Consider the following 27,851-nt stretch of genomic DNA (forward strand, 5'->3'; position numbering starts at 1 on the left):
ACAGCTGCATGACATTAGAATAATATTTCACACTTTTTACTGAATTAATAAGTAGAAATTATCAAATAAATGCAACGTTGGGGAGCAGAAGAGACTCTTTGAAAAATATAAAAAATCTGACAGTAGTGTAAATGCTGACAAACACTCAGTAAGATCTGTTCTCCTAAACTGTAAGTATTAAATCATGATTCATGTAGAAACTAAGACTTCTGGATATTTACAGTAAAAGGGTGATGAGCCCTTCAGTGTCATGCTTCTTCTAAAAGACAGCAAATTAATAATTCATCTCACTGTAAACACATCAGTCCATGTCTTTTTCATTTCTACAGTCTCCAGATCCGACTGAATTCAACAGAGGATCTTCTGCTTTAAAGTGCTGGGAAAAGTCAGACATCTCAAATGCACAGATATAGAAATAAAGCTTAAAACAAATGAAATATCAGAAAATCAACTTAATTCTAAAGACGAAACAAAATTGTATTTCAGACAGATAATTTGTCTTGTCTTAAACTCATTTTGATACTGTTTTTGTCATTTTGTATCCCCAGAAAATGTGTCATGATTTAACAATCAGATATTTCTTCTGGAAATCAAGAAGATTGTAGTCAATTAAATAATTTATCAAGGAAGAAGAACATCTGCTTGATTTCTAACAGGCCTACTTGTGCAGCTTTTAAAAGTGTTTAAGATATTAAGATATAAGATATTTTTAATAACAAATACTGTTAACTAGTCCTGAAGTTTTTCCTACCATAAATATATAAAATCTTAATGTTTGATTAGTAATATGCATTGCTAAGAACTTCAACTGAACAACTTTATAGATGATTTTCTCAATATTTAGATGTTTTTGCTCCCTCAGATTCCAGATTCTCAAATAGTTGTATCTCAGACGGATATTGTCCTCCGAACAAACCACACATCACTGGAGAGATCATTTATTCAGCTTCAGATGATGCAGAGATCTCAGTTTCCCTTCTGACTGATTTTGTGGTCACGTATGTAAACATAAATCCTAAATCTCCTCCGTCGTCTGGTGTGTCTGATGTGGTGTTGTCATACTCAAGCAAACAGTCTTACATTGTAGAATTGCCTCTAAAATCTCTATTTTACATCATGCTGAAGAGTTACGTTGCATAGAAGTTCAGATGTTCTCTAGGAGCGATGGAGAGGAAGGAAGCAGGGCTGGGATCTCGAGGAGCAGCTCCGAGACAGCAGGGGGCGCTAGCAGCTTCCTGGAGACGAGCAGACCGAGCCGCACATGCTCAGTTTGGAGGCCTCTGGTTCAGCCTCGGTCTCCTCGTCCTCCGTTCCTCCCTCGGCCTCGGCCTCGTCTCCGTCTGGATCGGCGTCTCCGTCTGCTCCCATACAGCCCTCCTCCTGACGGCGCTTCAATCTGAGCCACAGCACAGAACAAGAGCTTCAGGAACACACTCGTACAGAACACACACTCACACAGGAGCAAACACACACTGACCCTGGAGCACCAGTCATAATAGCACTGGTATATTTGTATTATATGGGAAAAGTAAAGATCATGTTCATGAAGATATTTAGTAAATCTCCTACCGTAAATATATCAAAACCTAATTTAATATGCATCACTAAGATCTTCATTTGAACAGCTTTAAAGATGGTTTTCTCAATATTTAGATTTTTTTTGCTCCCTCAGATTCCAGATTTTCTAATAGTTGTATCTCAGACAGATATTGTCCTCCGAACAAACCACACATCACTGGAGAGATCATTTATTGTTGTATAAATCTAATGACCCTTATGACTGGTTTTGTGGTCTATCATCACAATGTTCCTTTTCCTAAAGAAAATGCGTTTGTGATGATGCAAAATGGATGTTTGAATACATTCTTATAAAAAAAAATGTGAGCTTGGATTGAGGGATTATTGCATTCAAGTCAAATCATTTCAGGAAGATTGTGTTTATGGGTTGAGCACAAAGAAAAAAAATGTTGCATGTACAGAATACACAGGACTGCACAATAAAACAATGCAAAACACACAATGCAGTCTTTCTAAATCATTTGTAGAGTTAACAAATAATTATTTTTGGGCTATCTTGCTCCAAAAAGTTTTTTTTAACGCACATGACGTCGTACAGTATGTATTCCCTACTCGTAAATATGAATTTCACAGGAAGACTTGCATGAACTAAAAGCAATGTGAGCTTCCGAAACATCCTTGCCTTTATAGTTAAAGATCCACACAGATGGGAAATCACAAATGACCTGTATTAGAGTGTATGATGTAGCTGTCCATCAGTGTAAACAATGTGCAAAGGAATTAAACCAAAAAGTACCCGATTTCTAAAGTTATTGGCTTCTAAAGTAAGGAGTCGACTCTGAATCGCTGAAACGAGTCGTTATAGATTTCAAATCTTTTGCCCATCTCTATGTACGTCACTAGAACACTTTGCATAATAATCTCCGCCTACCACCTTGAGAGAAACTGACCTCTGACCTCAGGTTCATGTACAAACACGTCATTAAAATGAAGTGTAACTCCGTGAATACTCAACGAAGAGACATGAGAGAGATATCTATAGAAAGCTCGACATGTCTACTTTAAAACTAAACAAGTGCTGCCGAAAATATTCTGTGATAAAGTAATCCATATGAAAACAACGCGATGTCTGTTTTTCACGTCTCCCGTCGTTATATCTAATGTGACCACGCCCCCGCGCTGAACGCTATTCAGATTCAAACTGAAGCGCGCGGCTTGAATACACACACACAGAAGAAAAGCAGCGAGACTGTTCAGTTTTTTATTTTACTGTTTGCTTCGCGATGAGAGGAATAAGACATAATTCACCCCAAACAGATGCTAACGCATAGTTTACCGTGGAGGTGTGTGCGGAACAACCAATCAAAGCTGACTATGTCAGTTGACCAATCAGAACACAGTATGCTACCGAAAGGTGGGGTTTAAGGAAACTGAATCTTTTGAACAGCTTCGCGCGAACCGTTTGGGGATCTCTGAGAATTGAGGTAATTTTAAAATGATATTTTGACAAAATGACAATGTTTTTTAACCTTGGATGGATTTAAACTGCACTGAGTGTGTTTTTCTTTTTTGTTTTTATTTAATTCAGGAATCTGCAGGAAATAGATTCACTATGTATTCTATCATAATTATACAATTCTGTCGTATTCTCTATTTGCAACTTTTTTTGTACTAAAGATATATCAGCAAATTAACACAGACTTTGCATTTAGCATGTTTTTTAGATGTCCCCAACTTAAAAGAAAATCTGGGCTTAAGGAAAACCCTGAGTCTCTCAGTCATAGCTAGGACTTTGTAGAAACATTCATGTGCATTTAACTGGTAGATCATCAGGCGACAGATTCACACATAACCAGTCAGTTATAAAAATAGCCACAGAAAGGTAAATGACAGCAGAGAGAGAGAGAGAGAGAGAGAGAGAGAAAGAGAGAGAGGCTCGTGCAGTAATGCAGACGCTGTTCAATAATAAATGAGGTGATGATCTGGATACCAGACCTCAGGAGAACAGAGAACAGAACTGTCATCAACCAGCTGCTAAAACACACGTATAACACACACCTTACAAAGACTCTGCAGGGTTTAGAGTTTTTAAAAACCTTTTTAAGAGCAAATATATAAATAGAGCTGTCAAATGATTAATCATGATCCAAAATAAATGTTTTTGTTTACATGTGTGTGTGTGTGTGTGTGCCATGTATATTTATGTATGTAGAAGTACACACACATACTGTATATATTCAGACATTTTTTATTTACATATATTATATTTATATTATTTATAAATCTATTTAATATAGAAACAGAACATATTTTTTCTTAAATATATACCTGCATGTGTGTGTATTTATTTATACAGAATAAATATACACAGAACACACACATATATATTATGTAAAAAAAATAGCATAATAATTTGACAGCATTAAATATAATAGATCAATATGTGCTCAAAATCTAAATGTCTGGGAAGCAGAAGAGTCAAATTAGAAACACTTCCAAGCACTATTTCTTTTTAATTAATTTTGTAAAAAGGAATACTCCAAAATTAGAGACTTCTACTCTTCCTTCTGATCAGACTGAAATAAACTGTGTCTTGTGTCTAAAGATTCTTAAATCAAGATGTACTTGATTCACAAAATGACACGTCTCGCATTATGAGACATTTATCAAGTGAGTATCAAGTGAGAACTAATATCTGTCAGAAAAATCAACAATTCAATTGTGTGTGTGTGTTTTTTTTAATGGAGATTGTGCTGCTCATATTTCTGAAGATAAACATTAGACAGCTAAACAAAATCACATTTCTGCAAGAATGATTCAATGACTCACTCAAGATTCACTTGTTTCATTACTGAATGAATCTCTTGAATGAATGAATCAAAGACAAATAGATTTTAACAGCCCTTTTTTGCCACCTACTGGTGTAACAATGTAATGATAAATCATTATTTCAACTGTTGAATTACTTTCAAAAGGTTCTCATCAGATTCTTTTCAAATAATAACAAGGGCCAGCAAATTTCGCTTTTCTTGTTTTCTGTAAAAAGTACCAATATTTTGTTAGTTTGTGCTTAAACAAGCAAAAATATCTGCCAGTTGTGCAAGATAAATCATTTTGTTTAGCCCCTGAATTAAGAACAAAAACTATTGAAACTTTCTTTTTCATCTCTTCTCCGTCTATGAAATTTCCATATTTTGAAATCACCCCACAAACTCTAATTTTAATAAGCGCTCAAGTCAACTAGACAATTACAGCTCATTAAAGACAGCGAAGCACCAGAAAAGTTGCCTTTGAAAAATGTTCAGACGTTGTTTTCTTAGGCCTGCTGTACCAACATGATCTCATGATCCAATTGTTGTTTCTCAATTTCTATCTTGAACTCTAATCTAGGATGTTTTAATTGGAGAAGTGATAACTCTTTTTGCTGCTCAAAGGACAGAGAGATCCAAACGTGCAGATCGACAGATTCTTGTTCCCGTTTTAATCATAAACTCACTTCATTACGAAAACGTTAAGATATTTGTACCAAAAAACTAGACAAAGATACTGAGAAAGATATTCATGTCTTGCAGTGCATGCAACATTTAATGCCATGACTTTATGATTTAAGACTTTTAAATGTCTTCATTTGATGAAGGGAGAATTGAGAGTTTCCCAGGGTGACTTCAAAGAAATATATCAACTCAGCTGAAAAAAATTAATTAATAAAATAAAGCTCTTACAGGGTCGCAGAACAATACTCTAGTGTTTATAGTCTCACTTTTCACGGTTGAAAATCATGAACTCTTGCTGGACGACTTCAAGGCACTCCTGAAGATAGTCGTTCTCCTGAGAGAAAAACAGAGAAAGGACTGGTTAATCATGCGTCAGACGATAACCTCCTACAGCTGCAGGAGCACACCAGAAATAGCCTCCGCACATCACGGAGAGCTTCATAATTTAATCATCCAGATAATAATGCTGCATCTACAGACCACAGGCGCTCGTCTTCAGACCTCTCCAGCTGATTCATCCTGATCTGCTTTGTGATCGCGCAAACACACGGAAAACATCAGGAGAACAGCGTGTGTGTGTGAGTGTGTGTGTGTGAGGATGGAGACGTCAGTCAGGCTCAATATAATAAAGCCGAGAGATAAACACAATCAGTCACCGGCCTTTAGTCCGAGACGCTCTTATCTCAGGGATTACGCTCAAATGTCACACTACTGTAAGAGTGAAATGTGATTTCTGAGACGTATGTGTGTGTGTGTGTGTGTGTGTTTCACCCACAGACTGAGAGTCTTTGCTGTTGTCTCTCGATCTGTTTTTGGCCAGTCGCTTCTTCTTCTTATGAAGAGGTCGAGACTCCAGGATCATCTCCTCCAGTTCAAAGGTGGGATCGCAGTGCAGACGACCCTTCTGTTTGAGAAACAGAGCAAGAGTTACAGAGCAACATCTGGAGGCAAATATTCAACAAAAGCACAGTCTGACCGTCATACACTGAGTGTGTGTGTGAGTGTGTGTGAGCTGTCACCAGTTGAACTCAATCTCACATTGGGAACAAAGCCGGGCTCCATCTTCTTCTCGTAAACGTCGTCCCAGTTGACATCGGAGAGGTAGGGTGCCGTCTGCATCTGAGCCAGACTACAGAAGCGATGCTCTGGGTTTACTGTCAATAACTTCAGAAACGTGAAACACAAGCAGATACACAGAGAACACCATCAGGATCAAACCAACCACAAACATCAGTGTTCACAGAAGTATTCACACCACACTCCACTACTGTAGTTCCTCTTTCAGCTCAGGAGATCTCAGGTTTCATTCAAGTATCAGTTTGATTCTTAGGAGACACACACACACACTAATGAGGGAACAGATTTATCTCTTTTGATTGCAGACTTCGTATATCAGCCAGTTTGAGCACGATTTGAAACTTGTAGAACACTCACATCCGAGAAAACAGGTGTGTTTCTCAGGAGAAACATCTGGGAAGCAAGAAAACTTCACATTTACATTTATGCATTTAACAGATCACCTTTTCTGCAGCAATCTACAATAGAAGAGCAAAAGCAATTCCTCACAAGCGCATTGCATTTAATATTCACACTATTTAGGAGGAACTTGAGATTTTGATAGATGTGGCAGAAACAGATTTTTTATCTTTACATTATAAGCTGAATCTAATAATCATGATTGATGAAGTTAGCAACATCTGCACTGTTTCTGAACCGACTGGAGCTGAACGACTCTGCTGCTTTGGATTTGGCTTCGTCTGAAGACTGAGAACCAATCGCATTACTGTTTCACAAGGATAGTAAAAACCTAAATCAGTGTTAAACACATATATATATATTTTTTAAATTACATTATGTTTGAATTAAAATGTAAAAATATAAACAATATGCAAAAAAAAAATTTCAAAGATTTCTCCTAATATTTTATTTTTAGATTTTTTGTTTCATTTGAATTTTAGTTACATTTTTTTTTAAGTAATTGTATTTTTGTTTTTTGACATTTTTATTACTTTTAAAAAAAAGTATATATTTTGTACATCTAGTTAAGCTAAACAAAAATCAGAAATGATGCCTTGGTCACCTTGGTAAACCAAAAAAAAAAAAAAATAAATAAATAAAACCAAACATAATATTTCATTTTATTTCAGTATCACATGAGCGTTTTAGAAGAGATTTCAACAATGTCTCAAAGTTTGCTCAAATTGTCCGATATACCAAAATCTGCACACAAAGGTAAGAGATCTTAAGATGAAATCAGATCATTAAGAAAATCAAAAACAGAGATCTGCTGAGCTGAAAGAGGAAGTTATGAACAACACACTTCCTGTGGGTCCATCTGTTCAATCCTACCCACAATGCTCTTCTCCAGTGATTCATGCACGCAGTATAATCTCCCCATATCTCTCAGCTCTAATAAATGACTGTAATGTCGCTCTGTTCTTCACCAATATCTATTCTCCTCTCATAATATTTCTTCTCTCTCTCCAGCAGAGCGACACACTTTTCCTTCATTCATCTTGTTTTATTATCTCTCCAGCTCATTATTATCTCCTCCTCTCTCTCAGTCTTTCCCTTTATTCTCTCCTGCATCATTAGTGTTTTATCCTCTCTTCACTTGTTCTGACTCCGTGTTCTGTCTGTTTTCATTTCTCTCTCTCCATCTTCTGTCCATTTCATCCTTATTAACGCAGTTTGTCAAGTTAAAGGCTTTTCCGACTCAGTCCAGAAAGAACTCCCCTAGCAATGAAGCACGACACCATAGCAACCACCAACAATACCCTAGCAACCATCTAGAACAAACTAGCGACAGCAGCTCAATGTGGGAAAACAATCAGAACATGTTAGCTCCCAGAACCACCCTAGCAACCACCTAGAACACCCTCACAACCACCCCAAACACCCAAGCAACCACCTGGAGACACCCTAACAACCACCTAGAACACCCTCACAACGACCCCAAAAACCCTAGCAACCACCTGGAACACCCTAACAACCACCTAGAACACCCTCACAACGACCCCAAACAACCTAGCAACCACCTGGAACACCCTCACAAATACCCCAAACAGCCTAGCAACCACCTGGAGACACCCTAACAACCACCTAGAACACCCTCACAACGACCCCAAAAACCCTAGCAACCACCTGGAACACCCTAACAACCACCTTGATGACCCTATTAACCATCTAAAACCCAATAGCAATCACTCAAAACAATCTAGCAATCACTCAGTACACCTTAGTAACCACCTTGAACACCCTAGCAACCACCTTAAACACCTTAACAATCACTCAAAGCAACATAGCAACCACCTGGAACACCCAAACAACCACTTAAAATACCCTAGCAAATGCAAAGCAATGTGCTAAAAACAATCAGAACAACCACCTGGAACACCCTAACAACCACCCCAAACACCCTAGCAACCACCTAGAACACCCTAGAAAGAACTCAAAACACCATAACAAAACAAAGCAATGTGCTAAAAACAGTAAGAACTTGTTACACACAAAATGCCCAGCCAAAAACTTAGAACACCTGAGTAACCACCCAGAACACCCTAGCAACGAGTTAGAATGCCATAGCAACTGCAATATTCTAAAAACAATCAGAACATGTTAACAACCACATAGATATGTTCAGGCAACCACCCAAAACACCCTAATAATCAACCCAAACATCCGAGTAACCACCTAGAACACATTAGGAACTGTACAGCAATATGCTAGAAACAAGCAGAACACATTAACAACCTCAATACCCTGTCAAAACTCCATAGCAACCACCCCAAACACCCCAGTAAAGATCAAAGAACACCTTAGCAACCTATCTTGACAACATCCAACTAGACTTACACTGTCATAAGTATATGTGTGTGGAGTTTGCTTGTGTAAGTCTATGGCACCGTGCTGCAGTGTTGGGGGTAATGCAATACAAGTAACGCATCTTATCTAATCAGATTACTTTTTAAAGTCACTAGTAAAGCAACACATCACTTTTTAATTCAGAAGGAAATATCTGAGTTACTCCAGTATCTCCAGTTACTTTGTGTCCATGTGTTGAGTGACAGCTCTGGTGTTGCCATGGAGACAGAGATCAGAGTGTTGTGTGTGAACATGATCTCACTGTAGATCTAGACTCAATATGAACATGTGTTTACTCAGAAACACAATTAGTGTTCCTCAAAATCAATAAAAACAGTCACATGCAAACTCAGAGTATGATGCAAACCTGCAATAATTAAATATGTTAAATAAGACAAATATCATTTATGTATTTAATCCTATTTTATAAACTAATGTCTTTGCTACGGACCTTCGATGATCTGATTATGCATCAATAACAGATGTGTGTCTGACTGTAGTTATTTGTGCACAGTGTTGTTGTTTCTTCTTCATGTGATTAGTTTGAGCTGCTCTCTCTAATCTACAGACCAGAACTTACACTTCCTTCAGCCTGAGACACATTCACTTCACTTTCAGAGAGAAAGGGCTTTCACAGTTGTAAAATAATTGTTATTACTAAAAACAAACAAGCCCTGTCTAGTAGCACAATTAGTTACTTTTTTTAGGAAGTAATGCAATATTGTAATGCATCACTTTTAAAAGTAAGAGACAGTTGGTTCTTCAGTTGTGTATGTTAGTGATGTTCTGTTCAGCTCACCTTCCTCAGCAGCGAGACCAGGTCTTTGTTCCAGGAGGAGCTGTACTGAACACTGACCGTACTGAACAACTGCAGAAGACACTCCACTGAGTTACTGGCGTGGATGTCGTACGGCCTCTGACAGACAGAGAGGGAGACACTTGTGTGTAAACAATTCACATCATTATAAAAACCAAGTTTCCAAATGTTTCTAAAACAATGACATCTCCAGATTTTTGTTCACGACAATGTTCTACTAACTTTCAAAACAATGTTATTTAATATTCTAAATATGTTTAAATGTTCAGTTTTCTTGTAAATATTAAAACATTATTTAAGACTTTCAGAATCCTTCATCACTTGAAATTAAGATTAAATAAAGACTTCAGATCCTCATCCAGAAATCATTCTGAGGTAATAAAGTTATGAGAACATTCCAAAAACATTACTTTAAGAACATCTGGAGTTAACACTTATATAACGTTTATTAATCACTAGTGAAGTTTGAGAGAGTGTTCCTGTTAGCTTTGGTCCCGCTGAATCTGCACTAGACAAGTTGGTTTAAAGGGTTAGGGCTAGTTAAGTTAAGATAGTAAAGCACCAGCACATCACACTGGGAACTGCAGTTCTGGACTTCATTCAGTGATCATTATATCTCTATCAGTGAAAACATTACACTGTCATCATCAAAAAAGAACATAAGCAAATAAAAACTCACCCAGCTTCGCAGAACCTCAAAGACTGTCACGCCCAGCGACCACCAGTCCACCTCGAACGCATAACCTGTTCCCCCGCTCACGAACGACTGGAAGATCTCTGGAGCTGTCAGGTTTAAGCATACGGATCGTCACATATGCAATACAAATATCACAGAATATGCAAACTGTACACCAAATAACAATCACTCTTAAAATAAAGAATATCACAATAATATAGAAAAACTGCAATCAACGGTCCAGAATACTGCATGACTTTCCCAGTTGATTCTCATTTACTGGATCAGGATTATGGAAAGGATTATTAAAAAAATTTATACTTGCAATTTCTAAGGGATAAAATATTTTCGAATTTTGGCATAACTAGTGAAATGTGTAGTCACTGTACGATTTTAAGATTTGATTAATGTCCAAGACTTCTTCAGGTCTAGAAAATACACATTTAAAATGCGGCTTCCTCATATATCTAAGTTGAACCTCATTAACAAACACATATAAATGTCCCCAAAAACACCAGGTTGAGAACCACTGAGTTTGATAGCTATAATAATTGATCAAACAATACATCAGTCTGTAAAAACTGCAGGATGCACTGGAAGATGTTCAGAGTTCATCATCGTTTCTTGTGTTTGTGTGAGTTCTGGATCTGTGATGTAGAGGATGAGACGTTTCTTACCCATGTAAGGCTTTGTACCCGCTAACGCCGTGGCTCGTTCACCGTCCTTGATTATGGTAGCGATGTTAAAGTCTGTTAAATGCGCATGACCTGAAGAACAACAGACAGACAAGTGACAACCAGACAAGAAGCAGAGCTAGAGCTCACAACCAACTACTAGAGCAATCCAGGGCACTTTCTAAAAAAGGGAACATCACAAATAGACCTACGAGAACTCTCCTTGAACCATTTCTGAGAGCCTCACACACACACACACACACACTCATCTCACCTTGCTCGTCCAGGAGGATGTTGTCTGGTTTGATGTCCCTGTGTGGAGAGATCAAGACATCATCACGTCAGACTTAATTAATTCATCAGTTCTCTCTGACCGCATCTGCAGCCGTGTTGTGAAAGCTTCAGGGGGCTTCTTTCGTGTGAATGTTCAGTTCTCAGGGGGCTGTCACACTTTCAACACACTCACTAATTACAACAAGCATGCACACACACACACACACACACTCTATTTAAGAATAAGTGGCGTCCAGCTAAAAACAGATTCTGATTCCCTCACAGCTAATTAACAGAGAGACGTTCCCCTGCTGTCATGAAGATGCCAGAGAGCATGATGGGATTAATTCACAGAGCTGTGACACACACACACACGCACACACACACACACACACACACACACACACGGGCATAGAACATTGACATGATTGCAACACATCACATTCTTCAAAACAACCTACTGCATCCTTAAAGGGATAGTACACTTCCCACTCGTGCTCTTCCCAGCTTTGTAATGGAAGTGAATGGTGGCCAATTTCTGAATCCCCATAAAGCGCATCAATCCATCAAAGTAATCCATACGACTCCAGTGGGTTTATGAATGCCTTCTGAAGCCAAGTGATGGGATTTTCTAAGAAACACATCCATATTTACAACTCTATAAACTATTATCACTGGCTTCCAGCAACTCCTGTGTTCACGAGAGAGTCAGGTGACGACGTTTGATGTCATGTGACAGAGAAAACACTAATGTGAGAACAGAAGCGAGTCCGTCTAAAAACGTGACTGAAATGTCCTTTAGAGTGCTGCTAGGGTTTCTGTGGTGTTCTGAGGAGTTGCTAGGCTGTTGCTTCAGTGTGGTTTTCTGGGTCATTTGTAGGGTGTTGCTGTGGAGCTTTTAATGTGCTTGAAATGTTTTTAGGGTGTTACCAGGGTGTTTCTATGCTGTTCTGACTGGTTGCTATGAGATCTCTGGGGTATTTGGGGTCATTGCTAGTTTGTTTCTAGGGTGTTCTGGTGGTTTCTAGGCAGCTACTGTTTTTAGGGTGTTTCTATGGGATGGCTGGGTTATTCTGGGGCGTTGCTAGGGTGTTTCTATGGTGTTCCAAAGTTTTTTAGGAAGTTACTGTTTTTAGGATATTTCTATGGGATGGCTGGGATATTCTGGGGTGTTGCTATGGTGTTTCTATGGTATTCCAATGGTTTTTAGGAAGTTTCTGATTTTAGGGTGTTTCTATGGGATGGCTGGGTTATTCTGGGGCGTTGCTAGGGTGTTTCTATGGTATTCCAATGGTTTTTAGGAAGTTTCTGATTTTAGGGTGTTTCTATGGGATGGCTGGGTTATTCTGGGGCGTTGCTAGGGTGTTTCTATGGTATTCCAATGGTTTTTAGGAAGTTTCTGATTTTAGGGTGTTTCTATGGGATGGCTGGGTTATTCTGGGGCGTTGCTAGGGTGTTTCTATGGTATTCCAATGGTTTTTAGGAAGTTTCTGTTTTTAGGGTGTTTCTATGGGATGGCTGGGATATTCTGGGGTGTTGCTATGGTGTTTCTATGGTATTCCAATGGTTTTTAGGAAGTTTCTGATTTTAGAGTGTTTCTATGGGATGCCTGTGTTATTCTGGGGCATTGCTAGGGTGTTTCTAGGGTGTTCCAATGGTTTTTAGGCTGTTTTTAGGGTATTTCTATGGGATTGCTAGGTTATTCTGGGACGTTGCTAGGGTGTTTCTATGGTGTTCCAATGGTTTTTAGGAAGTTTCTGATTTTAGGGTGTTTCTATGGGATGGCTGGGTTATTCTGGGACGTTGTTGGGTGTTTCTATGGTGTTCCAAAGGTTTTTAGGAAGTTTCTGATTTTAGGGTGTTTCTATGGGATGGCTGGGTTATTCTGGGGCGTTGTTGGGTGTTTCTATGGTATTCCAATGGTTTTTAGGAAGTTTCTGTTTTTAGGATATTTCTATAGGATGGCTGGGTTATTCTGGGGCGTTGCTAGGGTGTTTCTATGGTGTTCCAATGGTTTTTAGGAAGTTTCTGTTTTTAGGATATTTCTATGGGATGGCTGGGTTATTCTGGGGCGTTGCTAGGGTGTTTCTATGGTGTTCCAATGGTTTTTAGGAAGTTTCTGTTTTTAGGGTATTTCTATGGGATAGAGGTGCTCCGATCACGATCGGCCGATCGTTATGCGTATCTCCTCAGTAAAGCCGGTTTTCTAATCAGCGGTTAATTCCATCAGGTGCGTGATTTCACATAGAGCAGCTGTTACTACACAGAGCCGTTGTTAATAGAGAAGATGCGCAAATCACGTTAATTTTCAGCGTTTATTGGCCCATCTTCTCAGTTAACAACGGCTCTGTGTAGTAACAGCTGCTCTATGTGAAATCACGCACCTGATGGAAGTAACTGCTGATTAGAAAACCGGGTTTACTGACGAGATGCGCATTAACGATCGGCCGATCGTGATCGGAGCACGCCTACTATGGGATGGCTGGGTTATTCTGGGGCGTTGCTAGGGTGTTTCTATGGTGTTCCAATGGTTTTTAGGAAGTTTCTGTTTTTAGGGTGTTTCTATGGGATGGCTGGGATATTCTTGGGCGTTGTTGGGTGTTTCTATGGTATTCCAATGGTTTTTAGGAAGTTTCTGTTTTTAGGGTATTTCTATGGGATGGCTGGGTTATTCTGGGACGTTGCTAGGGTGTTTTTATGGTGTTCCAAAGGTTTTTAGGAAGTTTCTGTTTTTAGGGTGTTTCTATGGGATGCCTGGGATATTCTGGGGCGTTGCTATGGTGTTTCTATGGTATTCCAATGGTTTTTAGGAAGTTTCTGTTTTTAGGATATTTCTATGGGATGGCTGGGTTATTCTGGGACGTTGCTAGGGTGTTTTTATGGTGTTCCAAAGGTTTTTAGGAAGTTTCTGTTTTTAGGGTATTTCTATGGGATGGCTGGGTTATTCTGGGACGTTGCTAGGGTGTTTTTATGGTGTTCCAAAGGTTTTTAGGAAGTTTCTGTTTTTAGGGTGTTTCTATGGGATGCCTGGGTTATTCTGGGGCGTTGCTAGGGTGTTTCTACGGTGTTCCAATGGTTTTTAGGCTGTTTTTAGGGTGTTTCTATGGGATTGCTGGGTTATTCTGGGGCGTTGTTGGGTGTTTCTATGGTGTTCCAATGGTTTTTAGGCTGTTTTTAGGGTGTTTCTATGGGATGGCTGGGATATTCTGGGGCGTTGCTAGGGTGTTTCTATGGTGTTCCAATGGTTTTTAGGAAGTTTCTGTTTTTAGGATATTTCTATGGGATGGCTGGGTTATTCTGGGGCGTTGTTGGGTGTTTCTATGGTATTCCAATGGTTTTTAGGAAGTTTCTGTTTTTAGGGTGTTTCTATAGGATGGCTGGGTTATTCTGGGGCGTTGCTAGGGTGTTTCTATGGTGTTCCAATGGTTTTTAGGAAGTTTCTGTTTTTAGGATATTTCTATGGGATGGCTGGGTTATTCTGGGGCGTTGCTAGGGTGTTTCTATGGTGTTCCAATGGTTTTTAGGAAGTTTCTGTTTTTAGGGTATTTCTATGGGATGGCTGGGTTATTCTGGGGCGTTGCTAGGGTGTTTCTATGGTGTTCCAATGGTTTTTAGGAAGTTTCTGTTTTTAGGATATTTCTATGGGATGGCTGGGTTATTCTGGGGCGTTGCTAGGGTGTTTCTATGGTATTCCAATGGTTTTTAGGAAGTTTCTGTTTTTAGGGTGTTTCTATAGGATGGCTGGGTTATTCTGGGGCGTTGCTAGGGTGTTTCTATGGTGTTCCAATGGTTTTTAGGAAGTTTCTGTTTTTAGGATATTTCTATGGGATGGCTGGGTTATTCTGGGGCGTTGCTAGGGTGTTTCTATGGTGTTCCAATGGTTTTTAGGAAGTTTCTGTTTTTAGGGTATTTCTATGGGATGGCTGGGTTATTCTGGGGCGTTGCTAGGGTGTTTCTATGGTGTTCCAATGGTTTTTAGGAAGTTTCTGTTTTTAGGGTGTTTCTATGGGATGGCTGGGATATTCTTGGGCGTTGTTGGGTGTTTCTATGGTATTCCAATGGTTTTTAGGAAGTTTCTGTTTTTAGGGTATTTCTATGGGATGGCTGGGTTATTCTGGGACGTTGCTAGGGTGTTTTTATGGTGTTCCAAAGGTTTTTAGGAAGTTTCTGTTTTTAGGGTGTTTCTATGGGATGCCTGGGATATTCTGGGGTGTTGCTATGGTGTTTCTATGGTATTCCAATGGTTTTTAGGAAGTTTCTGTTTTTAGGATATTTCTATGGGATGGCTGGGTTATTCTGGGACGTTGCTAGTGTGTTTTTATGGTGTTCCAAAGGTTTTTAGGAAGTTTCTGTTTTTAGGGTATTTCTATGGGATGGCTGGGTTATTCTGGGACGTTGCTAGGGTGTTTTTATGGTGTTCCAAAGGTTTTTAGGAAGTTTCTGTTTTTAGGGTGTTTCTATGGGATGCCTGGGTTATTCTGGGGCGTTGCTAGGGTGTTTCTACGGTGTTCCAATGGTTTTTAGGCTGTTTTTAGGGTGTTTCTATGGGATTGCTGGGTTATTCTGGGGCGTTGTTGGGTGTTTCTATGGTGTTCCAATGGTTTTTAGGCTGTTTTTAGGGTGTTTCTATGGGATGGCTGGGATATTCTGGGGCGTTGCTAGGGTGTTTCTATGGTGTTCCAATGGTTTTTAGGAAGTTTCTGTTTTTAGGATATTTCTATGGGATGGCTGGGTTATTCTGGGGCGTTGCTAGGGTGTTTCTATGGTATTCCAATGGTTTTTAGGAAGTTTCTGATTTTAGGGTGTTTCTATGGGATTGCTGGGTTATTCTGGGACGTTGCTAGGGTGTTTCTATGGTGTTCCAATGGTTTTTAGGAAGTTTCTGTTTTTAGGGTGTTTCTATGGGATGGCTGGGATATTCTGGGACGTTGCTAGGGTGTTTCTATGGTGTTCCGATGGTTTTAGGCAGTTTCTGTTTTTAGGGTGTTTCTTGGGTGTTATTGATGGCTGCTAGGTGGTTCGTTAAAAAGGTTAATCTCTACATCTTAAGCAAATCTCTTCAGACACATGATTTAAGGAATGGCTGAAACCTGGACCACACACTCCAGTATCCCTGCAGCATAAGTCTTTAACCAGAGCAGGATCTGTCAGATGTGTCCAGATGCTCCGCTCAGCCTCTGATTTCAGGAATCCTCCACTCAGACTAATTTTACCTTGGTGGCAGCGTGACACGACACACTGTTGCTAGGAAACACTGCTGCCTAACTTAGCGCAACTAAATAATACTACAGACAGGAAATGCTCCTTCAGAAGCATACAGCGAAATGCACCGCAGAGAAAACAATGTGACTGACTAATACAAACACACACACACACACACACACACACGCTATCAAAGCCAGAGAGAGATTTAGTCCCTTGCGTTTACTGTCAGGTCTGTTCTAAAGTGTTAGTGACAGGCCCAAAACAAAACAAGCACACTTTTATTTGGCACAGAATCCTTGTCTCCCCGAGGAGCCCCCCAGAACTAAACATGCAATTACACAACAAAATCCCTGCGAGCAGACGTATGCACACACACACACACACACACACACACACAGCTTTCTAAATGAGCACACATCATAGACTTCTATTGTTTTGATATAAAGTGAATATTAAAGACTCCAAACTAATAATCATTTCACCACTGAGTGTGAATTTCAATCACATTCAGCTCATTTCTTCATCTGTCCAATATCAACTGGTTTCTGGAAATAAAATCTAAAACTAAGACTAAAAACTAAATTAAATATAAAGAGTCATGTATAAAATAAAAAAGACAAAATAACTAAAATCATAAAACTACAAAAAAAATTTTTTTGTACTACTATAAAACTAAATAATTACTATTATTTACTATTATTACTTGATATAAAATAAATGTTGACTGAAATTAAATAAAACTTACTTAAAATGTACTTATTATATTTAAACTAGTTTCCAGTGAAACATTTCTCATTTTTATGTAGTTTAACTTTATGAACTAACATAACTAAAACTAACACTGAAATAAAATGGATAAAAACTATAGACATTAAATAATAATAATAATAATAATAATAATAACACAATATAGTAACAAAAAACTAACTAAATTAAAATATGAATAATCAAATAATTTAAACAAAAATAGCAATACATAAAAAAGTTTTAAAAAATTTGACCAAACCACAACAAAATTATTAAAATAAATACAATTAAAACAAACGAAAAAAATCTATAAAATAAAAGCTAACATCGTAAAATAAATAAAATCACTTCAGGGTGAAATAAATAGAGATGCATACTGTCTGCTCCATAGGCCTCATCTTCATTCACATCTAAATTACAGTGTTTTTAACTGCTTACACACATTTTCAAAACTTTACACACAAATCCAAGACCTGCACACACAAAATGCAAAATGCCTCCCATCTCTTGCTAAATGCATTCAAAATATCACATTTGCAAACACCTTTGCAAATGTTTCAAGTCAAGTCAAGTCTAGTCACCGTTATTTATACAGCGCTTTTTAAAATGCAGATTGTGTGAGAGCAGCTTTTGCTCTGGCCAGACGAGTGTAGCTGTGTGCTGATGGTGTTGATGCTGACACACACCTGTGTATGATGTGCTGGCTCTGCAGGTAATCCAGCACCAGTGTCATCTCACACAGGTAGAGTTTGACCGCATCCTCGGTGAACTGCACGTTCTGCTGCAGATGATAGCGCAGATCTCCTCCTAACAGCAGATCCACCACCATGAACATGTCCTCCTCGTCCTGGAACGAGTACCTGGAGCACAGGTCAGAGGTCAGAGGAAGTGACATCACACAGCTCTCATTTAACAGAATAAGTCAAATAAAATTAAATGCAAAATAAATAAATACAAAAATTCAAGCTAACTGCCAAGCAAACATCTCTCATTTTTTGTTTTAACGTTACTAAAACTGAAAATAAACACTAATTTTTAATTAATTTATTTAGAAATAAAATACAAAGTAAAAGAAAACTAATTTTGAATTTATATCAGCTACTTGCCAAGGCAACATTTATCATTTGCAGTTTTTTAACATAAAATAAAACTGAAACTGAAATTAGAATTAATAAAAACTAAACCGACATAAAAGATACAAAGGACATAAAATAACTTAAAATGACTTAAACTTTAACGAAATGTAAAAATTGGATTTAAAGAATTAAATCGATTTCATTTGTTAAAATTTGGAAAAAAAAATCAGAAAAATAAATATATTTCAGCATTTCTTACTTTTATGTAGTTTAACTTGATGAATTAAAATAACTAAAATGCCAATAGAAATGAATAAAAACTAGACATATTTTAAAAACATGAATAATTATAAAAACAACATTACTAAAAATGTAATTACATTTGAATATTAATAACTTTTTTATATTTTATTCAGAAATCAATTGTAAAAGAAGAACTATGTTTATTTCAGCTAAATTTATTTAGCATAAAATAAAATTGAAAAAAAAATGATTGAAAGCGATTTAGACGTTTAAAAACAAAACTAAAATGACAAACACAAAAAAGAATTTGCTAAAATGTATCAAAAATGATTAACAATTCTAAATATTAATTAAAAAGTATGAATGCAAAATATAATTCAACATATTATTTCAATTCAACTTATTAAATAAACATTTGGAAATATATTAAAATCTCTAATAGTATGTCATGTCAGTGACACTAAAAGAACAGGAGTGGTTGAAGTTTCCATCCACACTGAATATCTTTGAGTCCCTCGTTCTCATTCTATACTGATGAGAGCGCTTCTGTGAGATGCCCATCATCACCACATCTATTACAGATCCGGCCGCTCTCCATTCAGTCTGACAGAGACCGCATCACACTCTTATTAAAGATCACACGGTCAGCGGAGGATCTTTAATGTCTGAGAACCACAGATCAGTCCGATTAAAGAGAAATCATCTCGGATTCATCCTTCAGTCCAAACCTGAACGAGCGACTCAATTCTGGAAAAGTAGATAAAACCCCCTGAGGTTTCTCAATATATCTTCTAAGAGAGGGGAGTGAATGATGACAGAATGATCTTTTTTTTGTTAATTTCTTTTACTCAAAAAAACTGCTGGAACAGGCACAAACACACACGAGTGGCTTTTTTTGTTTTGAAACCCAAAGTTTACAATGTTATATTTTGGAATACTTTACAATAGAAATGGTCAAACCCAGTGTGGCTTTTTTTTTCCCTCCACCATTAATTAACTTCTTGAGAAGCCAAAAGCTGCGTATTTGTAAGAAACAAATCCATCATTAAGATGTTTTTAACTAAAATATCCATATAAAAGAGTCCATAATCTATAATAACACTTCCTCCAGTGAAAAAGTGCATCTCCTGTTGTCTCTCACAACACAATCCAGACACAGATTTGTGTTAAACATTGATAATAATCAGAAATGTTTCTTGAGCAGTAAATCATCATATTATTCTGATTTCTGAAGATCATGTGACACTGAAGACTGGAGGAATGATGCTGAAAATACAGCGGAGCATCACAGAAATACATTACACTTTAACACAGATTCACACAGAAAACAGATGATTTACATAAGAATAATATTTCAGAATTTTACTGTATTTTCTGTATTTGTAATCAAATAAATTCAGCCTTGATTAGCAGAAGAAACTTTAAAAACATGGCAGTGTATATCTCAGATGACCTGACAATGATCACAATTTGATTTTTGCCTGAACTGTTCCTTTAAGTTTTACACAGGGACAGATGATAAAACCTCTAAAGGACAATAGTTGAGAAGTGTGTTAAAACTGCAGCATGACAGCAAGAGAACAGGAGCGACGGCCTTTATTCACTCCAACACCACAGCAGGAGCGCGAGGAGGAAGGTTAGCAGACCGCAAAGAGTCCGAACGGCTGAAATAACCAGGCCATGATGACAAATGAGACGAGGGATGCAGAGAGAGAGAGAGAGAGAGAGAGAGAGGAACACATGAAGAGGAAACAGAGGGAGTACAACGTTTCCTCAAAAAATTCGCAGTGTCCCAGATATAACGGAGCGCTCGTCTGCGCTTCACGAGCGACTCGAGGCGACACACACACACACACACACACACACGGTTCCTCAGAGTATTTCTCCTGAATGTCCCACAGCCAACGCCTCTCCACTGGCCTTATTTCACAAGGTGCCTTCATAAGGAACGTCCTGAATGAACTTCACAAGTAACTGAGAAGTTGAGGAAAGTTTTACCATAGAGATGGGTCTCCACGTGAAGAAATCAAGGAGAAGGTAAGGAGTCGAACATCTTTAACAAATCCTGAACTCAGAGGAAAGACAAGGAACGAGTAATTCAGCCAAAAACTGCAACGCAAAAGAAGATATTTTGATAAATACCATTGTCCACAGTGAAAGTCAAATGGGGTCCAATGTTGTTTGGTTCCCAAAGTTCTTCAAAATATTTCCCACAGAAGAAAGTTGACATGACTTGGAGTAAATCATGAGAGAATTATCAAAGTTTTATTTTACTGGAGTTTCAACTTCATCCTAGAGATGTTTCCCTAATATAGATATAATATAAAGATGGATCAAATGCAGAAGAAAGAAATATTGTCCAGCTGAAACAAACGACTACCTTTGATCTGGACCAAAAACTCGCTTTTAACAATTTTCAAGATCATATCTTTCCATTGTGCATTCAAATTAATCTCAAACTTTTTTTTATTAGGTTAAAAAATAAATAGAGCTTACAAAATAATACATAATAAAAATATCATAACATAAAAAAAAACATGACTTTTGCAAATGTAAAAAACTGAGTAATCTGTTTTTCTCTGAGGTCCACTTATAATGTTATCAAGCTTTATACTTAAAAACATCGTAATTTAGAAGTAATCTAATCTCTGTTTGAATAAGCGTGGAGGATTGTAGAATCAGAAGTAAACGCCCACTGCTGTGATTGGCTAACAGCTGTGTATGATTGACAGCGTACATTCATTCCTCACAGATGTAGCTGCTGTGATTTAGTTTAAAAACGCATAAATAACTCCGTACATATCAAACGATATGTTTAACAGACAAAGCAATAGTGAGCACGTAATGAAAACAGTTATTCACACTTGTGTGTTGTGACATTACTGTCGGATCCGATATAGTCGGCACAGCATAATCTTTTAAAAATGCCGTGTTGAACTGTGCTTTGTTTGTACATGAATCCTCTGTAAAATGAAGTGAACAAAGAACCAAGTTCTTACTGATGCCGTCTGGATCTTCATTAACAATATATTTCATTCACTCCTTCCTAATGTAGGAATCAGAAGGAAGGCACTGCTAAACAGACAGCGATGTAGGGTTGATGGGCGGGGCTAAACAGGCAGCGCTGTGTAATAGGGGGGCGGGGCTAAACAAACAGCAATCTAGAATCGGTGGGCGGGGCTAAACAGGCAACGATGTAAAATCATTGGGCGGTGCTAAACAGGCAGAATGTCAAGGCATTCATTTTCTGACACCCCTATTTTCTGCGGAGGCGGTGCTTATCCACACTATTACATCATAGAGTATAACATTTCACAAGATGCTGTTTTGGCAGACTGATGTCAATATAAGCTGTTTTTAGACTAACAGTTTTAGTTTTGAGTTCTGAAACTTATATATATTATATATTATTTTTAATCAATACTAAACTCCTTGCTTTAACAACGTTTTGATTTATTATGATTTGTTATATAATTGAAACTTAGCGAAATAAAATAAATGAAAACTATTAAGATGCATTAAAAAATAATAAAAGTGACCAAAACAATGAATTAAAAAATATTAATAATAAGAAATAACATTTTATTCAAAAATAAAAAATGTAAAAAAAAAACACTTGTTTCATTTAGTTGACAAACACATTTCTAATTTTTATGTAATAAAATAACTAATACAGAAATAAAAATTTATTAAAACTACAGAGACACAAACAAAAAACTAATACAAGTGACAAAAAAACTAAAAAAATAATACACCAATGTTTAAGTAAAATTTAAATGAAAACTGGAAATATAAAAAAAAAAGATTAGTATCTCACTGACACTAAAACAACTTATTAACTAACTAAAATAAATGATTCCAATAAAGTATTTGAAATTGAAATTGAAGTAAAGAATTGAGGATTTGATCTGGAGTCATTAGTGAGATCTGGTGATTGATCAGTCAGATGATTGTTTATGTGATGTTCGTTCGCTCAGGTCTGACCTCCGTGAAGGTGATCATTGTGTTTTACACACGGTGTGTGTGTGTGTGTGTGTGTTTATGTGATGGAGCCGTTCTCCTGCTGCTTCATGACTCAGAGCGGGTAAATGGATACAGTAATTATGACTTTCTGCAGACGTGACATTTTAAAGGCTTAAAGAGAGTCTGTGCTTCCTGTGAGGAGGAGGAAGTCCTCTTTATTTCCCAGCCTACAGCAGAAGCTCCTGACTTACAGAGAAAGCTCAGTGCTTTCAGGAGAGACACACGAAAGCTGCTTCTGAGAGAAAAGAGAAAATCCTCTCTGCTTCAAAACAATCATTATATATACACTGTGTGTGGAGATGAAGCTGTCAATGTCAAACTGTCCTTCCCCACTTCACATACTTCTGTGTTCAATAAAGTGTTACTGTCCTTCAAGAACTTCAAACCCACACACACACACACACACACACACTCACACACACACGCACATGTGTGACTCTCAGAAAAACCTCTCTCTCTCTCTCTCTCTCTCTAGAGAGGTAAAAGTATGTGCTTTTGTAAAATCAACAGATCATTTTTTTACACTGTTTTAGATTAGGAAGCTTATCTCATGACAATGTTACATTTGCTCATAAATATGTTGCTGCAAAGAGGAATACGATTTATTTGATAAACTTTATAGAGGGTGAAGCAAAGTTGGAAATATGATAAACAAGAAAACAGACAATAAAAGGTGAATATTCCCCAGATTCTGAACTGACATGAAAAGTTTTCTTAAAAAAAAAAAAAATCACAAATAATTTAACGGTTTCAAATCAAATTTGGTTGATAAAGAATTTTTTTTTTTTTTAGGTTTTTTTTTTTTTTTTTTTCAGAGAATGTGTGAATGTAGTTAAATTATTATTATTATTTTTATTATCTCTCTCTAAGTCTTTCAATCTATTTCTCCATCTCTGTCCCTCGTGTTGGCAGTGATTAGGAACAGAGAGCAGGCAGATGCTTGGATATTTGGTTTTCTCTCTGAGGAAGTGTATTTCTCCTCAGTGTGGTTTCTGTCAGGCAACAGCTGTGGACGTGGAGCTGATGTTTCCACACATATGGACCGCGGAGCACTAAACGACAGGTATTATTTATAAACGACGAGACATTGTGTGCATATGCTGGGCTGATGAAGCCCCTCCATCATGAGCGGAGAGAAAGAGCCATTGTTTAACAGACGGAGACTGGAAGAGAGCTGTCATGCTGGAGCGGCGTGGGAGAGAGAGCCAGACGCATTGTGTTCGGCCTTTCATTCGTTCTCTACAGCTTTGGCTTTTGCAGACGGCCGATCAGGAGCAATTCAGAGTGTTTTTTCTGTTTCAGGTTCAAGAGCCTTGATGTGCAGTGAACGATTATCTACAGAAAAGTAAAGCATTCTGATGCTCAGATGGAGCGGACGCTCACACACACCAGCTAAAATTATCATTACAGAACGACTTTCTACTGAATTTACATTCATGCATTTGGCAGATGCTTTTATCCAAAGCCACTTCAGGCACATTGCATTCAAGGTTTAGACTTCATCAGTTCATGCATTCCCTGGGATCGAATCTGTGACCTTTGCATTGCAAGAGAATTGCATGAAAAAATTCTATGCATTTACATTTCACAGTTAATATTAGACATATTAGACAACAAGTGTGTCATTGCAATGCTCTGCAGTGAATGGGTGCCGTCAGAATGAGAGTCTGATAAAAACATCCCAATAATCCACAGCACTCCAGTCCATCAGTGAACATCTGGAGAAGACAAAACCTGAAACACATCCAGCATTAAGATGATTTTAACTCAAACACATAGAGTCTATAATCATAATAACACTTCCTCCAGTGAAAAAGTGTTCTGCTCTGAATCAGGAGAGAAATCTGCACAGATTACAATCCAAAACATTTTAACTTTAACACTCGTGTCTTCTCCAGATGTTCACTGATGGACTGGAGTGCTGTGGATTATTGGGATGTTTTTATCAGACTCTCATTCTGACGGCACCCATTCACTGCAGAGCATCCATTGATGAGACACTGATGCAGTGCTACATTTCTACAAATCCCATCTGAAGTACATCTTGAACTTTCCAGCATTTTTATCTGAACTATTCCCTGAAGTTGCACTATGCAAAAATTAAAATGATGGAAAACGAGTCCCATCATCATGCACATGCAGAAGACACGAGAGAATCGGAGGAAGCACAGGATAGTCACCAGAGGTTTACTAAAAACACATGTTCAATCTCCTGAAGGATCTCAAGCTCTCTAAAGACGTTCCGGACCTCGTCCCGCTCGATGCACTGCTGCTTGTTCATGTACTTCATGGCGTACATCTTCTCCGTGTCCCTCTTCTGCACGATGCACACCTGAAACACACACAGATGAACACGCAATGAGACGGACATCACAGGCCACGCTAACGAGAACACACACATCAACACGGACCCACGCTCTGATTCGGTCAGACTTCTGCTGTGGGGGTCCACAGGCAACAATCAAGTCCTTCAGTCGTCCAAATGAAACAATCAAACATCCTAATCTAGTTCACACTAGTCCAAAGCATCCAGTATAAATGTTGTTTTCCTGAACTTTAGAAAAGCCTTGGAGCTCAAGAGAGAGCAGCAGTGTTTCACCACACATCCCGATGGAAAACACTCCCTAACTGAATCCACTTTGATCCAGAAGTGACTCGATCGGAGATCACAGCAGACACCTCCGATAAAAACCTGTCCGCGGGCAACAATGAGCCCAAATCTCACCCTCCCAGATCTGATCATTCCTTCCACAGCAACACGAGCACATTAACCAGCAGAAACCTGGAAACTGCGGTTCCTTTAACTTCAGATTTATCTCCTCCAAATGAGAGCATAGACTCCCTGCTGGCTGTTTTCGGGGGTTAAACATTGATGATGAACACCTGTGACTGTGCTTGAACACACATGAGACGCTGTGTAAAGGTCAGCCGTGGGCTTCCAGCTGAATGTGCTTCAGTCGCAGCTCTGGGAAACATCAGAACAATGATCGCTGTGGTCAAACACTGTCCAGCTCTGACCGAGTCACACTGAAGCTGTATAAACTCGCTCCACTGGAGATCATTTCACACTTATCATCATCTGTCTGCGTGTTTAGAGAATCCCTGAGCAGATCCTCACGAGCGAGGAGCGTCCTGATGAGAAACAGTGTGTGAAACCCTGCAGACGCCGACCAGAGGATCTCAGAGGAGCGTTTATTAATGAAAAATAACACCAAACAAGAACTGAAATCAAATATATCTCTCACATACACTCTCTCTCTCTCACACACACACACACACACACACATACACTCTCTCTCTCACACACACACACACACACACAAACACTCTCTCTGTCTCTCTCTCACACACACACACATACTCTCTCTCTCTCTCTCTCACACACACACACTCTCTCTGTCTCTCTCTCACACACACACACATACTCTCTCTCTCTCTCTCTCACACACACACACACTCTCTTTCTCTCTCTCTCTCTCTCTCTCTCTCACACACACACACTCTCTCTGTCTCTCTCTCACACACACACACATACTCTCTCTCTCTCTCTCTCACACACACACACACTCTCTTTCTCTCTCTCTCTCTCTCTCTCTCTCCCTCCCTCTCTCACACACACACACACACACACACACACACACACACTCTCTCTCTCTCTCTCTCTCTCTCTCTGTGATTTAAAGACACTTGAAGTCAGTGTTTCTGGACTGAAGAGCTACACTTCATGAGACGAGATCATATTCAGCTGAAGCGACACCTCATTAAATGAATCACCGCAGCCTCGGCCGAAATCATCCAATTAAATGTGATCTGCTCGCTCTGGTTTGGGATGACAGCATGAGTGCAGTTACTATGGTGTTTTGGTGGAGACTAGGGTTACCATGGTTACCGTTTCTGGTAAGAATCCTAATGGTGAAAAGTGACTGGTCCTTCTCAGACGCCGGTGTCAGTTACTACAACTGAGTCATGATGACTGTGATTGCATCCAAACTAAACTTTGCAGACGCATTGTGTCCGTGGAGCGTGTCAGGTCTCTGGTCTGCAGTAATGCAGCACGGCGCTCTGAGAAACTGTTTTATGCAGCGCTGCGTCACGAGCCGCTGGGGTTTGCAGGGTGTCTTTACTCTTTAAGCTGCTTCTGTTCCCAGGACTCTGATATATTTAGCTGCTCCATCCATCGCTGTCACCAAACACAAGTGTGTTGTGTTCAATCTACAGGAGACTCCAATCAGCCCTCTATTAAAATAACACTTCAGAACAAACTCACAAAACTATATTTGATGTATAATCACCAAATACTGGACTCTATGTTTTTGTCAGCTTGTTTTCATTCACAGGTTTTGTCTCTTATTGGAGCGGGTTGATGGTAGGCTTCATGCTCCTCAGTTTATGAACGAACACTGAAAACATCACAGCAGAAACCTCTTTATTTCAGTCTATCTGAATCCAGATAAAGCTTTCCTTCTGAGTTACTGTAGCCCGTGATGCTGCTGTAATGATCCTGAATCCATTAAAGCAATTAGAAGTTTTCCATTTTGGGTTCATTTCTATCCAGCATTAAAGAAGATTATAAAATAGAGTTGAGTTAAAAACAGCCCAGCATTTAGAGTCAAACATTTCATCCAAAAACATCTCATTAAATCATATCTTAATCTCCAATTCACATTTTTGTTTTAAACTTGTTTTTTTTTTGCAACAATGTGGAAAGGGAAACAACAACGAAAAAAAAAATCATAAAACGCACAACAAAATTACTAAAACGTTAAAAAATAAAATGAAAACAAAGTATAAAAATAAAAATAAGGTACATGAGTTAGTAAAATAACTAAAACTATAATAAATGAATAAAAACTTGAGATAACTAAAACTATACAGAAATCTCGCTCTCTCTCTATATATAAATATATATATATTAAAATATAGTACAAAACTAAAATGACAATTTACAACAAAATTATTATGAAAACAGATCATATAAAAATTACAAATATTAATTATAATCTATAATAGTAGACAAATAAAATATCACTGCGTGGAGCAGAGATGCCAAAACATTTTAATATGAACTTGATTAAGGGGCATGAGCAAAAAATAAATGATGCATTATATACAACTATATCATATTAAAATGTATTACACAAATTAATAATTAAAAATGCAATGCATTTTTGAAAAATATATTTTTTTATATTTTATTAAAATAACTATTTGAAAATTGCTTTGTTTAAAAAATAAAAATAA

General features: G+C 38.1%; 1 protein-coding gene across 2 annotated transcripts in view; it reads right to left on the reverse strand.

The window, feature by feature from the left end:
• Nucleotides 1-147: 147 nt before the first annotated feature.
• LOC127969952 (serine/threonine-protein kinase 32C) overlaps nt 148-27,851 on the reverse strand; it is a 41,346-nt gene continuing 13,642 nt past the window's right edge. Inside the window, exons 3-12 of one of the 2 annotated variants that reach the window (XM_052572124.1) lie at nt 24,791-24,942; nt 17,955-18,128; nt 11,318-11,355; nt 11,047-11,136; nt 10,373-10,476; nt 9,676-9,792; nt 6,051-6,176; nt 5,788-5,916; nt 5,279-5,346; nt 148-1,396 (exon numbers count right to left, since the gene is read on the reverse strand). In XM_052572124.1, the coding sequence (XP_052428084.1) occupies nt 1,225-1,396; nt 5,279-5,346; nt 5,788-5,916; nt 6,051-6,176; nt 9,676-9,792; nt 10,373-10,476; nt 11,047-11,136; nt 11,318-11,355; nt 17,955-18,128; nt 24,791-24,942 (1,170 nt within the window). In that variant the 3' untranslated portion in view covers nt 148-1,224. Of the gene's footprint in view, nt 1,397-4,207; nt 5,206-5,278; nt 5,347-5,787; nt 5,917-6,050; nt 6,177-9,675; nt 9,793-10,372; nt 10,477-11,046; nt 11,137-11,317; nt 11,356-17,954; nt 18,129-24,790; nt 24,943-27,851 lie in introns of those variants that run through there. The other variant, XM_052572125.1, reaches the window with a different exon arrangement.

This window comes from Carassius gibelio, chromosome B13 (assembly GCF_023724105.1).
Source record: "Carassius gibelio isolate Cgi1373 ecotype wild population from Czech Republic chromosome B13, carGib1.2-hapl.c, whole genome shotgun sequence".
In the NCBI taxonomy this organism is placed as follows: domain Eukaryota; kingdom Metazoa; phylum Chordata; class Actinopteri; order Cypriniformes; family Cyprinidae; genus Carassius; species Carassius gibelio.